This window comes from Diorhabda carinulata, chromosome 5 (assembly GCF_026250575.1).
Source record: "Diorhabda carinulata isolate Delta chromosome 5, icDioCari1.1, whole genome shotgun sequence".
Lineage (NCBI taxonomy): Eukaryota > Metazoa > Arthropoda > Insecta > Coleoptera > Chrysomelidae > Diorhabda > Diorhabda carinulata.
Window position 1 is genome coordinate 27,676,420 of NC_079464.1, and position 15,636 is coordinate 27,692,055.

At 29.5% G+C, this 15,636-nt stretch overlaps 2 protein-coding genes across 3 annotated transcripts in view; one reads left to right on the plus strand and one right to left on the minus strand.

Annotated features, from left to right (window-relative positions):
- LOC130893843 (5'-3' exoribonuclease 2 homolog) overlaps positions 1–7,354 on the minus strand; it is a 20,472-nt gene extending 13,118 nt beyond the window's left edge. Inside the window, exons 1-9 of the mRNA XM_057800262.1 lie at positions 7,129–7,354; positions 6,542–7,045; positions 6,252–6,483; positions 5,412–5,719; positions 5,132–5,344; positions 2,956–3,112; positions 1,402–1,558; positions 1,147–1,315; positions 999–1,088 (exon numbers count right to left, since the gene is read on the minus strand). Of these exons, the coding sequence (XP_057656245.1) occupies positions 999–1,088; positions 1,147–1,315; positions 1,402–1,558; positions 2,956–3,112; positions 5,132–5,344; positions 5,412–5,719; positions 6,252–6,483; positions 6,542–7,045; positions 7,129–7,203 (1,905 nt within the window). The 5' untranslated portion in view covers positions 7,204–7,354. The remainder of the gene's footprint in view (positions 1–998; positions 1,089–1,146; positions 1,316–1,401; positions 1,559–2,955; positions 3,113–5,131; positions 5,345–5,411; positions 5,720–6,251; positions 6,484–6,541; positions 7,046–7,128) is intronic.
- LOC130893846 (4F2 cell-surface antigen heavy chain) lies at positions 7,339–15,543 on the plus strand. Of its 2 annotated transcripts, none has more exons than XM_057800264.1 (10): positions 7,339–8,117; positions 8,191–8,367; positions 8,950–9,139; positions 9,290–9,369; positions 9,420–9,655; positions 11,248–11,568; positions 11,623–11,823; positions 12,946–13,133; positions 14,541–14,702; positions 15,382–15,543. In XM_057800264.1, exons 1-10 carry the CDS (start codon positions 8,036–8,038, stop codon positions 15,461–15,463), a joined length of 1,719 nt encoding a protein of 572 aa, XP_057656247.1. In that variant the 5' UTR covers positions 7,339–8,035; the 3' UTR covers positions 15,464–15,543. The 2 variants fall into 2 exon arrangements, with proteins under 2 accessions (XP_057656247.1, XP_057656248.1); XM_057800265.1 differs by having other exon boundaries at positions 7,374–8,117; positions 8,953–9,139.
- The last annotated feature ends 93 nt before the right edge of the window (positions 15,544–15,636 follow it).

The following is a 15,636-nucleotide window of genomic DNA, read 5'->3' on the forward strand; positions in this document are numbered from 1 at the left end:
GAGTTGGTAAAACGCTCTGTTCCATCTGAGTTGTCGAAGAAGAAGGTCTTTTTTGATAAAATTATATATGTGCATTGTGGTGTTGCCTTTATCAGGATGGCTCTTTTAAGCCATCCTGATAAAGGGATTATACCATAGGTAATTATATTTTTTTTGTGTTTTGATATAGTTATTCAGTGTAGTCTTAGTAGAGACTTCCAATCAATGAACTGCTGTTATGGATTTGTATAAAAATGACTTTTCTTTCTGCCATACCAAGCATCTAATTAAGGAAAACTCAATTTGATGGACCAATCAAAAAGTAGAAGTGGTCATCAATCTGAAAAACTTGCCAGAAAGTAAAAGTAGTACTTAGAAAGTTACCCGGAGTCTTAGCAGTCGAATAATCTGCTTTTTCCTGATGGATATTGCTATTGCCAGAGACGTTACTAGGTTAATTTTGTATATTATTTGAAATAAACAGTTTTAAATATCTCTTTTCCAATTAAAATACTCAAAATTTCTCGCATTCAAAATTGTAATTGTGAGAATATAAAATAACCGCATTGACCATTTTGATAATTTTTTTTTTGGTTTTTTGCACTACATTTTTGTACTATTATATTTTTTTATTTTAATTATCTCAGTACTCCCCCTAAAGACCACTACTTAAATTTCATTATTTGTAGTTTTCTTTATATTTTTTTGAATTATTTTGTTGGTATTATATTTCCTTTTTTTTTGGAAATTTGTACCAATATTTTATTACATGTTTATTTCTTATCTTTTTCTCCCCATTTTCTGGTTTACAAGATTAAATCAAACATAAGTTTAGGCTTTCTTCTTTTTCAACATATAATTTTAGTGAATCACATCCGTCTTCACTTTAAGCTAACCGAAATCCAAAGTTGCCAACAGACAGTCAAAGAAATAAAAATTGTAACATTGTTAGGGAGTGTATTTAATATATCGATTAGAAACATCAATTTCGTATAACAGGCAGAAAATAAAACACTTACAGGATCTGACATTAGCTCTGCCCAAGGTTCAGGAACGTGTTGGCTACTAGCAGCTGGAAAAACACCCATAAGTTGTTCCAGAGGATTGAACTGAAAAAAAAATATATGCGTTAAAATTGCTTCAACAGAAAAAACAAGTCTGACTTACTGGTTTGGTATTTTTTTCAAAATCAGTACTTAGTCCCGCTATGTTACAGAAATCCGAAGCAAATGGAGCGTAATGGTAAGGAAAATACCATTTCCATGAAGCGCAACCTTGGTAATAATATTTGAGAACCCAACACAATCCTCTGACGTAATGCAGCGCAACTGAATACCTAAATAAATGAGCAAAATAGGAATTAATTTAAATTTGGGTAATTTATATATAAATGATGGATTATTATTAATGTTAACGTATAACCTAAATTCTAGTTCATCTGGCTTAACATCAAATTTGGACTCGTAATATCTGTCTTTGAATCCGTCTTCCCATAATCTGACTTCGTCGTGAGCTTGATCATCATCAGAATCGTCGTTTTCTAGTGGCCTTTTCTGTCCTTGACGATGATTATCATCATCTGTAATGAATTATAGAAAAAAAATCTTGAAGACTAATTTTTATTTTATTTTATATTACTCATAGGGCTTCTTTAGTTTCAAGAGTGGATTATGTTGTTTTAAATCTATTATATTATTTACAATTTTAAATATATTAAATAAATAGGTTTTTTTCTAATCATATTTAACTTGTGTATAAATCAATAAAATCATATACATTAAACACCAAATTTAAGCTTTCCAAGATGAATTTCAAGAAAATTCCATTAAAAACTAAACAGTGTTGATCCCAACTAGACCATAGGAAAATATTGAAAAATGAAAGGAAAAATAATTTACGGGTGATTTGAGGTCGGGAAGGAGAAGGGGGTGAGTTTTTAAGGGTAAAAACGGTTTATCTGGATTTTCGGCAAAACTACAAGTCCAATAGAAAAAAGTGAAATGACAAAGTTGTAGGTAATAAAAAGATCTACAACTTTTGTATCCACACTTTTTTATACAACTTCGAAATTCATGTAAAAAAGTCAACAAAGCAAGTTTGAGCTCTTTTTCTTTTCATCTTTCACAAAAAACTTTTTTTTTTTCAAGAAATTTGATGAAAAGTTACCTTTTTATATCCCAAATATACTGTAATTTATTTGATTTGAAATATTCAATTTTTCTCTATATTTTGACTTGATATCAAAGCCATCAAAAATTCTCCGGTCAAAATATCAGCTTTTCTAATAAATTTAGTGAGGTGAGTTTTTTGTTCGTTGAAATCTCTATTTTCTGATGGTGAAAACAAATATTTTCATCACCATGTTAAATTATCTCAGAAAAAGCAAAAAAATGAAAAAAAGTCGAATCCGACATTTGTTTCTAACGTTTGTACAATATTTAGTTATTTATCAAAATTTTACATCTCAATTACACGAAAAATGTGAGATTCCATATAACATTCATAAACATAAGTAATTAGAGTCTAAAATTTTAACCAATATCAAAAAATTGAACACAATGATTAAAAAATTTTTGGATGTTTTTTTTTTGGTTTTTTGCCTCTTCTGAGAAAATTCACCATGGTGATGGTGATATTCTTTTACACCATTAGAACGTAGAGATTTCAACGAACAAAAAAGCTCATATTTTGACAGAAAAAATTATGGTACTTTTTCAATATCAAGTCAAAATAAGGTTAAAAAATAAATGTTTCCGAACACAGAAAAGAAACTTTTTACCAAATTTCGTGAAAAAAGTTTTTCATGAAAGATAAAAATAAAAAATCAAAAACTTGGTTTTTTGACATTTCACATAAGTTTTGAGGTTAGATGAAAAAGTGTTAATACAAAAGTTGTTAATATCTTTATTACCTACAACTTTACCATTTTATTTTTTCCATAGAATAAAATTAGCAACCTGAAATCATAAAACTTACTGGAACTCCCCGCGGGTCTGAACATCGATTCTAGTGCTGTTTTAGCATTCGTGGTTTGAAGTTGCGTTTCAACTTTAGACTGGGAATGCATTCCTGCTTTACGAATATTGAAAGCTTCATGTCTAGCATTTGTAACAGGCGATTCCTCCCCAATAGCCTACGAAAAAAGATTATTACCATTAATGTATTTATTGGAGTGGTAATTCAATCCAATAGGGTATCAACAGAGATCTTTCGACTGCAAAATTAAACATTTCAACAATTTTTTTAAGAAACACACATCATAAAATAATTTAGAGTAAATCTATTTTTCTAAAATTATGTGTAGATGCTCTTTAGCTCTTTCAATGTTAAAATAATTGTAATCCGCAGCTTATTTTCATTTCTTTCAACAAATTTCTTGGTTGGTTGATGCAGCTTTAATAAATCGTTTAGTTTAAAGTTAAAAATATAAAATCATCATATTATAACATTGAAGACAGGGCATGCTGTGGATGTATTTATACTCCGTTTTTAAGTATTAATCTGGTGAAATGTGTTACAATGACATTTTTTCTTTTTATACAAATACAAATTATTTGTTTAGGTGACCAGGTCATTAAAAATTAATAAGGTTAATTGTAAGCCACGATTAATGCAAAAACGTGTAATTCGAGGCAATTAAAAGACACGTCCCGTTAGAAGCGCGACGCTACTAAATAACAAAACCTTGTAATAATACATTAGATCAAGTAATGTACATCATATATGATCAATACTCGTAATAAGTCGCTATAAGTTGTTATTAAATAGGTAAATTAAAAATACACCAGTGATTTTGAAGATATGGTTTCATTAAATTCCCACAGATTGGAGGCCCCTCACCTTCAACCAACACATGATACCCAGGTACTTAATGGTAGTTTATGATTATAGCATATTGTACGAGACGTCCTAGAAGAGCGGTGATTAAATATTATAAATTTGGATTTTGAGAATGAGACTGCGAAACAGACGACATTGTCAGATGGGTGAGAAAAAGAAGAAGAGAATGGAACCAGCATGTCAACAGAATGACCACAGATAGAATAGCAAAAATCGTACGTAACAACATCCCTAACGGAAGAAGACCTGTTGGACGACCACCAAAACAATGGCAGAACAGTTGGCAATCAACCTCGCAGGAACTACTGCAGAGAAACTGGAAATGAACAGGCCTTCTACACGATGATAATGATGATTTTGAGAAGTGGTTTTGTCTTTTCAACTTGTCTGCACATATAACTAAAATACGAAGATTGCTCCAAAAGGACCCTATTTTTCTGAATTCTTCTGAATCTTTTCCACTTCTCAAGGTTTTAGGGCTACTAGTTTGTCTAAATCTTTTGCTGAAATCGGCTTGATCCCAGAATTTACAATTGTCATCCTCTGCCTTGCCTATATATTTGATATAGCAAGACTTGTTGGAAGACTGACAACCAGTTAAATATCATTTCTTGGCGTCTCGATAAGTTCCTCAACTTAATATCGTTATGAATATTTTTGTTTTAGGCTTGTAGTGTTTCTTCAGTAAAACTCCATTTAATTGTTTAGCCATCTATTTAGTTTGTTGTTGATGTGACATCTCATGCAGCCACAGTAGAGCTCTGCTCCAAAATATAGACTCGATGTTCCTTTTTGGCAAGGCAGTCTGCTTTTCCATTGTCTGGTATACCTTAATGGCATGATAGCCACATTAGGGTAACTTTGATTTTATTAATTAGTACTTTCAGAGTTTGTTGCACTATATAACCTTCAAGGCCATTTGGATACCAAAGAAAATGTAAATGTGCAAAAAGATATGTTTCAATAAATTCGGTAGTTTGTGGATGATCAAATGGAAAGAGAAAAATTTTAAAATAAATTACCAAAGCACAAATTTTATAATATAAATTAAACTGATGACAAAGTAACTGTTTCTGCCTTCACTGTTTCACTGTCGTAAGTTCAAAAAGGACCAAATTGCTGCTGGTTTTGAAATAGAACATTAATTAATATTTTTAGTTAAATTTAGTTTTGATAAGTAGACACACTAATCAACAGAAAAAATGTTTTACAGCTGTTGTATTCAACATAGAATTTTTATAATATGAAAATATATCAATCAAACAATTCTACTGGCAATGTAGAAACATGAAACTATATAAAAGTTAATCACTTTTGGTTCAAACTGGGTGTCTTTTACCAAACTCCAATTTGGTCTGTGTTCATTAAAACCATCCAATCTTCTCTTTTTTGCCTTTTCTCTGGCCTTAAATTTAAGCTCATTTTGTTGACGATTTTTAAAGATCTCATCTTCCATTTTCCCCAGTTCCAGCATAATCATTTGAACTCTTTCCAAGTTCACCTCGCCACTATCTGTCAAATAACCCTGAAAAAAAGAAAATATATTTATTATAATTATTATTATTATTATTTAAATCAATGATATAACTTACACCTGTTTTATATACACAATTCTTGTATAATCCCACTAATCTGTCAATTGCTCCTTCTCTAATCTCCAGGCTGGGTAAATGAGGTAGAAAATCATTACCAACAAAAAAACACATGAAAACCCAATCATCTAATACTCTTTCAAATTCATACTTGAAAGGTAAATTTGGCATTTGAAGTTCTCTTTCCAAATATTCTTTTAATACATTTAGTCGCACAAAAATAAAATTTGTTTCAGAGCCAAATGCAACATCAGCAGGCTTATCATGTTCTGATCTACACCCACCTACACAATCTTTCATTTCATGACCTAAAACAAAATTATACAAAGTTTAAAATCAATTTATCACTTGTCAAATGAAGTTTTGATGTGAATTCTTCCTTCCTGGTTATCAGTAATTGTTTATTTTTATTTTTTCATTATGATTTATTACTAGAAGGGAATCATAGGGGCAGAGTAAGAACGAAAATATGCTAACTATTAGTTAGTAATTGTAGATATTAGTTCAAATGACCATCTTCTTTAACTTTAATTGGAAAAAACCAAGGTAATAAAGCAATCAACTAAATATGTTTGAAAATGAAGATTTCTCAGAAAGGGATTAAAAAAGGGCCTTAGAGGATTCAGTCATAAATTGAAAACTAAGCATTTCATTAACAAAAGCATGTGTTGCACTGAAATTATGATCAATGCAAGATTTAATTTTCTCATTTTATGTTTTACGACTATTGCATTTACCAGTTGATATGTTAATACAGTTTTTAATTATTAAAATCATATTTAAAATGATTAGATATCACGCCAATTTAAATATCTAAATAGATAATATGAATTAACTTACCCACTTGACCACAAATATCACATGGTCTAGGCTGATTGGGCTTGAATTCTTCTCTGATAATTGTGAAATTAGGTTCATGTGTTGCTAAGCCCAACATAATCAAATCAGCATCTGCTCCACATAGACAATGTTGAGTATTAGGATCATGATCTGGTTGTGACCTCTGTTTCCTTATGTAGTCCATAATTTTGTGTTCACCCTCACCTGGAACATTAGCATCAGATAGGATAACCTAAAAATGATAAAAAGACTTTATAAAATAAATGAAATTATATAGAATAAATAATTACCTTTATTCCTTGCCACCCAGGATCGTTGTTCAATCTTTCAAGAATGTAGTAATGCAAACACTCAGATAATCTAGCCATAAAAGGTGTACCAGGAGTAATACAATTTGAATCAAAATGTTCTTCCTTGGGTTTTTCAGAAGGTAAAACACATCCCTTGAGAAGCAGTTCAGCCCTGATTCTCTTAATTTCTTGTATCTTTTCGACTGTTTCTTTAGAAGCCCTAAAACGTCTTGATCTTTGTTGGTTCATTTTTGCTCTTGGTGCAACTCCATCTATAGCCATGTACAACAACTTCCTTGGTCTTACGATTCTGAATAATCTATCTATACACTCAAAAATTGCTACCATCATTTCATCTTCATTTTTTGGAGCCGGTTTATTCTCTGGATGAGTACATGGATGTATAATACCATTCATATCTAAGTACAAGTTATCAAATTCGATTCCATTTGGATTTGGTTCTTCTGATTTTACTGGTATACGAACTCCATTTACATCTACGGGCTGAAATATTAATATAAAACTTTAACCGGGTCTATAATTTTATTAAAAATCTTGTTTGAATAGTATTGATAATTTAACCTTACTTTTTGTTCCACACATTCAACAATTACGGAAGGATATTTTCTGCTTAACCAACGAAAGAATGCTGGTACACCCATGATTAGTGAATAAAAGTTATCAAATCCTTATTTTAATTTTGTTAAAACTTGAAATTCATAGTTATTAAAAATATTTCATGAGTGACACTAATACAAACAATGGTCACTAGCTTGAATATAGGCTTGGTTTGTATAATTGTATAACGTGTCAATTCTTCTGTCATTCTTCTTATTTAAAACTTATCCCATGGTACAACAATTTTATAGCGATTATCACGTAAAAATATATGTTTGATTAAATGCATATTTTGCAAATAGAGTCGATTTATTCTTAACATCTAATAAAATTTCAACATATTTCCTGCTTTTTTTATCATTATGTGGCCTCTACTTCATTTTCGTAATTAATGGTTATGTAAAGCATCTCAATCAATAAATTTCAGTTGTCTTATTATTCAATTACACATTATTTTATACATTTGACTGCATAATATTAATTTTTTTTTCAAATTTCAAAAGTCAGGTTATAAGAAAAAGAATTTTTTTCCTAATTTTAGGATTAACGAACCACGTTTTTGATTTAAAAGTCATTTATCTCAAGTTACATACATACAAAATATTGAATTAATTTCATTAGTGACATTCGTACATTTAATACTCTTTTCTTTATAATTGTGGAACATGAGTTTTAGAAATATATTACAATTTTTCATTTGATTAATTTTTGCAAGCCTGTTAACATCTTGCATCATATTTTCTGAAGGTCTTACTACAAGATAATCGATATATCTGAAATTGTGAACAGTTGTTGGTATCTCGTCTTTGCACAGATTGAACTCGATAAGAAGGCGGATAAGTTCAATTTACTCAATTAGTGACAATTTATATTACAATGAACGGTAGTAACAAGTCTGACGATAAAAAAATTTCTCCGAGTGCAACTTACAAGCCCATATCAGAAAAAGAAATGGAAGGTATGTTGCTTTTTCATATTTTTTTCAAGAAATTCTCGTTAAACAAGTATTGGTAAAAGTTAATTATCTTCAGAAAATGCAGTTACACAAGGTAAAAGTGGGAGCAAATTCACGAAGAAGGAGTCTGATGGAGCAGATGAAATAATGTTACCTAAACAAGACAGTAAAGTTTCTCCAAACTCTGAAATATCGTTGAAAGACGTTAAACTCGTAATGGCAGAGAAAAATGGTGATGCAAAACTTGATATTGGTAAGTATATTCTATTAAATACCGAAATTTTTATTTAAATTCATTTAAATATGATTTTATATTGAAAGATATTCGTTTTATTTTTAAATTTGGTGTAATCTGAATCCTCTACTTAGTTGTACAAAATTTATGGTTAATTTCACTCATTTTTTTATTACTCAAGGGCAGTCAGTATTTTGGTGTTAATTAAGGCGTATTATAATTTTTTAGTATTTACTAAACTGAAAGTTAACTATTCTATATTATACATTTTACTGATGTAAAAACTGCTAGATATAACAAAAATTGTTTACATTTTATTATAATTGTTTATAAACTATTATTATCATAATAACAATTAGTATTGTAATACTAGTGAAATGTGGCAATTATTTACAAAGTTAATAGATAAATTATAATGAATTTAGTTTTTAATGTATCAATTAATATATTTGAACTTTTTATCTAGGGTAAATTAGTTTTACCAGTATTTAGATATGTGGAATTGTGGAACTTTAACGAGTTCCGAAAGTTGAACAAACGTTTAAATACACTTTATTTACCGCTCAAGGTTCAAGCGTTGGTTTCATTTTTCATTTGTAGTAGAACCTAAAGATAATTTTGGTGGCATGACTAAAGAAGAATTAATGAAATATGCTAATGACCCATTCTGGGTTAGGCTGCGTTGGTTTTTATTCATCACCTTTTGGATATTATGGGCAGCAATGTTAGTTGGTGCCATCATGATTATTTATGCTGCACCTAAATGCGACCCACCAGCACCAAAAACTTGGTAAGCACAATATTTATATATATATATATATATATATATATATATATATATATATATATATATTTATATATAAATATACCAATTTGTTTATAAACCAAAATAATTCCAAGATTAATTCGTTTTGAGTAATTCAAGATAATATTATGTTAGGTGGCAAGTCGGACCTCTAGCTGGGCTCAAACAAGATATTAAACCAGAAGATCTTAGTGCTATCAACAAAAATATCAAAGGTATGCATATATTAATTATTGTAAAACCTTTGTTAAATCACTTTCTATAGGTTTAATTATCACTTGGACTGATGATGCTTACAAACCATTTGATGAATCCCATGATAAAATCAAACTGATGAAACAAAGCATAGACGTAGGAACTAAAGTTATTATAGATTTAGATCCATCCACATCTGATATTTGGTTTGAAACAAGTGAATATAAAAATAGCACTTTTGACGACTATTATATTTGGCAAACACCTAAATTTATAGATAACATTCCAAATCCACCTACCAACTGGGTGAGTTCAGTTACATCTTACTAATTTTTTTAATCTAAATTATTTTTTTTACTTCTCGGTGTGTTATAATCTATACAATTCAAAAAATGTTAGGTAGATATTAAGCAATAGGTATGACAATCCAAAAATGACAGGACATGTAGAGTGGACATCCAAACACATTTAAAGTTAATCTATTTGTACAGTATTGAATTTTTTTGACATTTGGGGTTTTTTGTGAATTCTTAGCACTACTACATAACTAAATCTAAAGGGACTTTTTGGGGATGCACTTTTAGTTTTTCTTTGACACACTATAGACCTGCATCCTGGCTTCATTGGTTATAAATCTCCTAGGGCTTTGTACTGAAATCTCTGTATACTTGCAATATTTGATTCTGCAGCTGTTCTCCTTGATTCTAGTTCACAAATTTTGTGAATGATTATTTTATTTTCAATTGATAATTCTGATTTTTTATTTATAACCAGTATATACTTCTCAACTTGTGTCTTAGTTGTTTCTTTTGGAGAATTTCTGTTTAATTCATACCCAGATATTTGACTTTATCATTTTGTGACATTTCTTTGCCGTTCAGTTTTAAAGGCAGACATGTTCCCTTACACGTTATAAACATTAAATGTTGTGGTTTGTTCTCATTGATTTTAACTATTCATTGTTGTATTTTGGTCAGGCTATTTAGTAGGGGGCCTAATTTGCTCCATTGGAATACGCCAGCTTGTATTGGTTGAATACTTGTGTATTCATTGTCGGAAATATCTATTGCTGATAAAAGATTTCGAAATTTTGTAGTAATGAACTGACAAGTTCTGTTTTTGTTTATATAGGAGACCTTTATGCCAGACTTTGTCAAAAATCTGGGAGAAGTCCAAGAATATTGCGGGGCAATATTTCTTAGTTTCAAAGCTTTCATTGATTTTCTCCACAACATTTTATTTTGTATTGTGGACATTAGTTTGCTAAATATCAACTTCTAGAAAATCTTGAAGATTTCTCCTGTAATATAGTCAAATCCCTGATCTTGTTTTGGATTGATTTTGTGTCATATGATATTCTTTATTTCTTGTCAATCCATTAATTCATAGAAACTAAGTATTATGTACCTGGTGGGCAACTAAGAACTATAGATTTAGATGTGGTGAAGGTTTAATGTTGAGCATTAATTTGCTTAAGAAAAGGAAATATCAATAAATCATATTAAATTACATTTGTAATGAAGAAAAATTACTATCTCCAGGTATAATGGTTGTATTCCAATTAAAAAAAGTAAAATACCTTTTGTTGTTATATGGGAATGTAATTAATTGTAAAACAAGCTCAAGCATACATTAAATAAAAATTCAATTTTACTAGACAAGAAATAAAACTAAATAATTTCTTACTTGAAGTTGTATAAGATATACTACAAAGATTTTATGTATACATTAACTTTTTGTTTAATTACTGAAGTAGATTATAAATTAATAAATTGTAGAAATATTTCAAAAGTTGGAAAATAATTGAGACTGCCTTGTCCCTTAACTGCTAGCACTACATATTTTTTGCTATAAAATTGATTTTATATTGAATAAAAACTACTTTTTTGGTTTTTTAGATGCTGTCGAATAGCTCATCATGGAAATTTTCTCCAAAACGCAATCAATATTACTATGCACCTTTCCAATACCCCCATCTCAACTTCCGTAACATCTTGGTAGTGAATCAGTTTTCTGAAGTTGTGAAAAAATTCTTAGAGTACGGGGCATCAGGAATACGCATTAGGAATGCCCCTTTCCTACTTGTCGATCCTAAATTTGAAGACGAAAATGTGTTAACAAACAAAGTAGGGGCTGTTGTTGGTGAAGCTGGTTTTGTAATGCCAACAAAAACAATGAATCTGGCAGATCTAGGAAAGTTACTCTTAAATTGGAAAGAGGTTAGTTTAATATAAATGAATATCTTATAAAAAATTTATTGAAATCTATTTTAGATCATAACAAATAACACTGCTGATGGTTTACTTATGGTAGCTGAAGAATTAAATCACATGCAGTCGTATCAAGTCGATAATAAATTAGTAGTAGATCTTCCGCTTATCACAAATGTTTTTTCCAAGCCAATAGTAACTGATATTGTTAGACGATTGAATCAAACATTTAAAATCGATAATGTGGAATGGCCTTTATGGGGGGTAAGTACGAATACATTTTGAATCAAAGTTAACCGAAAATTAAAAAAAATAATTACAGGCAGATTTATCATTATATTATTGTTATTTAAATGAGAAAAAATTGAAGTCCAATTATTTCAACCATATTATAAACAATCATTTACTTTTTTCAAAATTGAAACTAAAATATAACTGTTATAAGTATTTCCAACAATCAACTACCAATCCTTTCTGTCCTGAGCAGGTGCCTCCTATGTCAGACCCTCTCTATGTGTCCCAGCCACCTCAGACTTGTCCCCCGGATGAAAGCCACCAAATCTAGCTTGACATACATCTGTATCAGCTCAGCATTCAAACGATCACGATCATTTTGGTTGATAGTTGATCTTAAATATACTCTCATTTTTAATTAAAGGAAGAATGGGCTTCATAAATGAAACAAAAAAATGAGACAAACTCGGTTTTTTATTAAATTTGAAAAAGTAGATAATAAACATATAGATAAATACATGTACATATTTTTATGTAAGAGAATTATCACACTTCTAGAGAATGTGGGTAGAGGTTTCATTCTCTGTACAACAGAATCTGCAGGCTGCATTATCTGCCAAATCTAACGTCTTCAGGTGTCGGTTGAGGCGACAGTGTCCTAGATAAAATCATTATAAAACTACCACTACCGTTTTTTTTTGTATTTTCTTGAGTGTTTGTATGTCATTATAAACAAGAAATCATTATCTTTCATCTACACCTTTCAAAACAAACATTTTTCAATTCTCTTTTTCATCAAACTATTTTCAAACCATGAAACATGAAAAAATCTAAATAGTCTTATGGAGTTTTCGAGTTTTCTACACAATACATATTTATATAATGATCCATATAAGGATTCAAAAGCAATGTAGATTTTAATGGGAAAACAAAAATTTTGGATTCACTTGAATTTTTAAAACATTTTTTTTAATTTGAATGATATAACTAATACACTAAAGTTAGATATGTACAAAAAATAAAACTTGAATCATACTTGAATTAATTGACAATGAAATCCAAAGTTAATTAAAACAGAATTGAGAAAAATATAATAATATTCTACAGCAAATAAGTGTATTTGTTGATAAAATTTTTATTTATTTATTTAAGGAACAATCATCTTCTCTACCTTCTGACGTTATTAGTATTGTTACAAATCTCCTACCAGGAACAAGTTTGGTAGAATTCAATGCAACATTAGATCCACAGTTGTTGAAGATCAGAGATTCCCAGTCAATCATGAGAGGCAATTGTGATATGCACGCTATTGGTAACGATACTGTATTTGCATTCATCAGGTAAGAATCATTTAATCAATCAATAAATATCACTTGATGGAAGAAACCATCAGAAATATTTTATTGTTGCTTCATTTCAATATTACAATCACTTCATCATGAGTGTATCTGTATTCCCAATTATTAAACGCTAAGTAATTATTGTTATAATAATTATTTGTGCTAAATCAATTAATTATACAGGGTGCGGTGTCTTATAATTTATTTGGTAAAAAGTACCTGTGTTACAATTTCTTTGTGGTACCTGTGTTACAATTTCTTTTTGGTACCTGTGTTTCCTTATCTAAATGTTTTGAAGGCTTGAAGAAAATTGAATCAGCATTTCTTTTACAATTACTCATTTTAACAATTCTTCTTCGGTTTGAAGAAAAATAGTAAATAATGAGAAGTTGTTTTAGATTGTTCTTTTTTTTTACGACTGTTATCACTGATTATAATAAATCACCTTATATCAATCAAACATATTTTTAAGGGATATTATATTAATTTATATTGTTTGTGCTGCTAATAAATGGATTAGACAAAGGTATGGTATCTCAATATATATATAGATGCTACACACAAGCCTTTTAAGCCTATAGCTTGGAAGTGATTTCTTTCTTATTTTTGCTGTTGTTTTCCAGTCCTGAATTCTCTCCTTCTCTTTCTTAGGTCTTCAAATACCTCTGCTTACCATATTTTCCTTTTTTTTCTTGTTCCTTTTTGTTCTATATCCATCATTTTTTTGTTGCTTCAAAATCTGACATTCTCTGTACGTAACCTAGCCACTTTATACTTTTGGATCTTATTACTTTGCTTAGTTCTACTTTTCCAAATAAACTCCATATTTTGTTATTTGTTCTTCTCCATTTTTTACCCCCTAGTATCCTTCTGAGAATTTTCCTTGATAACCACTCCAAGATAGACATAACTTTGAACTTGTTTTAAGCTCATTACTTTTTCTTCTTTTGGTTGTACTAAAAAAATTCTCATTATTCCTTTCCTTTGTGGTGTTGTCATTATCACGAATTTTGATTTATCTTTGTTGCCTATTAGATTCACTATTTATATGAAGGATGTGCAAATTTACTTAAGGTCGTTTTCCTATGTTGAAAGAATTACTACTTCGTCTATGTATGCCAGTAGTTGTTGCCTTATATTTTTTAGTGTCCCTGTTCTGTTCAAACTGATTTTACTTACTATCTATTCTAATACTATATTGAACAGCGGAGTGGATAATGGATCCTCTATTTTAACACTGTATTTGGTCTGGAAATATTTTGATATTCTTTGGATTGCTTTTATTTTCGTTTTTGTATGTTCATAGTGTTATTTGGTTGAAAAACTTTTTTTAAATGTTAAGATCATAATATCTTAAAACAAATTTTGATGATTAATGTTTTCGTTCAATGTAAAATTATTTTTTAGAGAAATAGCTGGAAATCCTGGGGTTTTGGTAGCACTCAATACTGGTGATCAAACAGTTAATTTGAATATAAGGCGAGACATTCCTTCGCTTCACGACTTAGAAGAAGTAACCATACAGTATTATAGTAAAAATTACAATGAGGTTGATTTCAAAGATATTAAGTAAGTGAAAAATTATTTATAGTTCGCCTTTTCTGTCTGATACCTTTAGATATCAGTTTGATATACACACCAGGAAGATTTGAACATCATCTTAAGTACCTCTTTTGTGTTAGTTTATTAAAATAGAATGTAAATACTTAAAAGTATTATATAAAGCTTATAACTATTGAGAATTGGTGAAATATTTACTTCACTATGGCAATTTTTAGTGAAATTATAATCAATGTTTTCCATCTCACATAAATTCATGATATTTTATGTTGTTCAAGCAATCGGGTGGTGCTTAATCTCACAAGGAATTCAAGAAAGCATTACAAACAACCCCTATTTTCCCCTTATATGTTTTCTATATGTATTCTACTAAATTTTACTTATTCCAATTAGAAACAGATTATAAATATAAATTTGGTAAATAAATATATAAAAATACTGAAGTTAGTTTGTTAGTTTCTGAAAATCCATTTCAAAAATGTTGAGCTTATATTAGTTGATTGGTGTTCATTGTTGATTTCATTTTAGATCCTCAAAAGTGTGTATTTACATAATTTACAAATTAATAGTTTGCTTTTACTACAACTTGAGTCAATTTTTCCTCCTTACTATTGTTCTTCAATGATTCATATTTTTAATCAGATTTATAAAAGTTTATTTTAACTAACATTAATATCTTCTGTTACAGTGCCAAGAAGGATTCTACGAATATACCATTATCGCCCAAGTCGGTTTTAGTTCTTCAGTATGTTCCAAAGAAAAAACAATAAAATACAGTTTAATCATTGAATTCTGCAATTGCCATTTAGAATGTTTTCATATTCTGAAATTAATAAATCATAAGCAGCAAGATAGTTGGTTTTAATGATAACCTTTCATATTATATGTATTCAACTTTCTAATGTACTATCCTTGCAAGATAAAAGAATATTTAAACTTGTAG

Excerpts from the sequence above, each read along its gene's own strand:
- LOC130893846 (XM_057800264.1), top strand. The coding sequence starts at position 8,036 with ATGAACGGTAGTAACAAGTCTGACGATAAAAAAATTTCTCCGAGTGCA. Across the intron at positions 9,140-9,289 it reads CCACCAGCACCAAAAACTTG|GTGGCAAGTCGGACCTCTAG; the intron begins GTAAGCACAATA and ends ATATTATGTTAG. Across the intron at positions 11,569-11,622 it reads TACTCTTAAATTGGAAAGAG|ATCATAACAAATAACACTGC; the intron begins GTTAGTTTAATA and ends AATCTATTTTAG.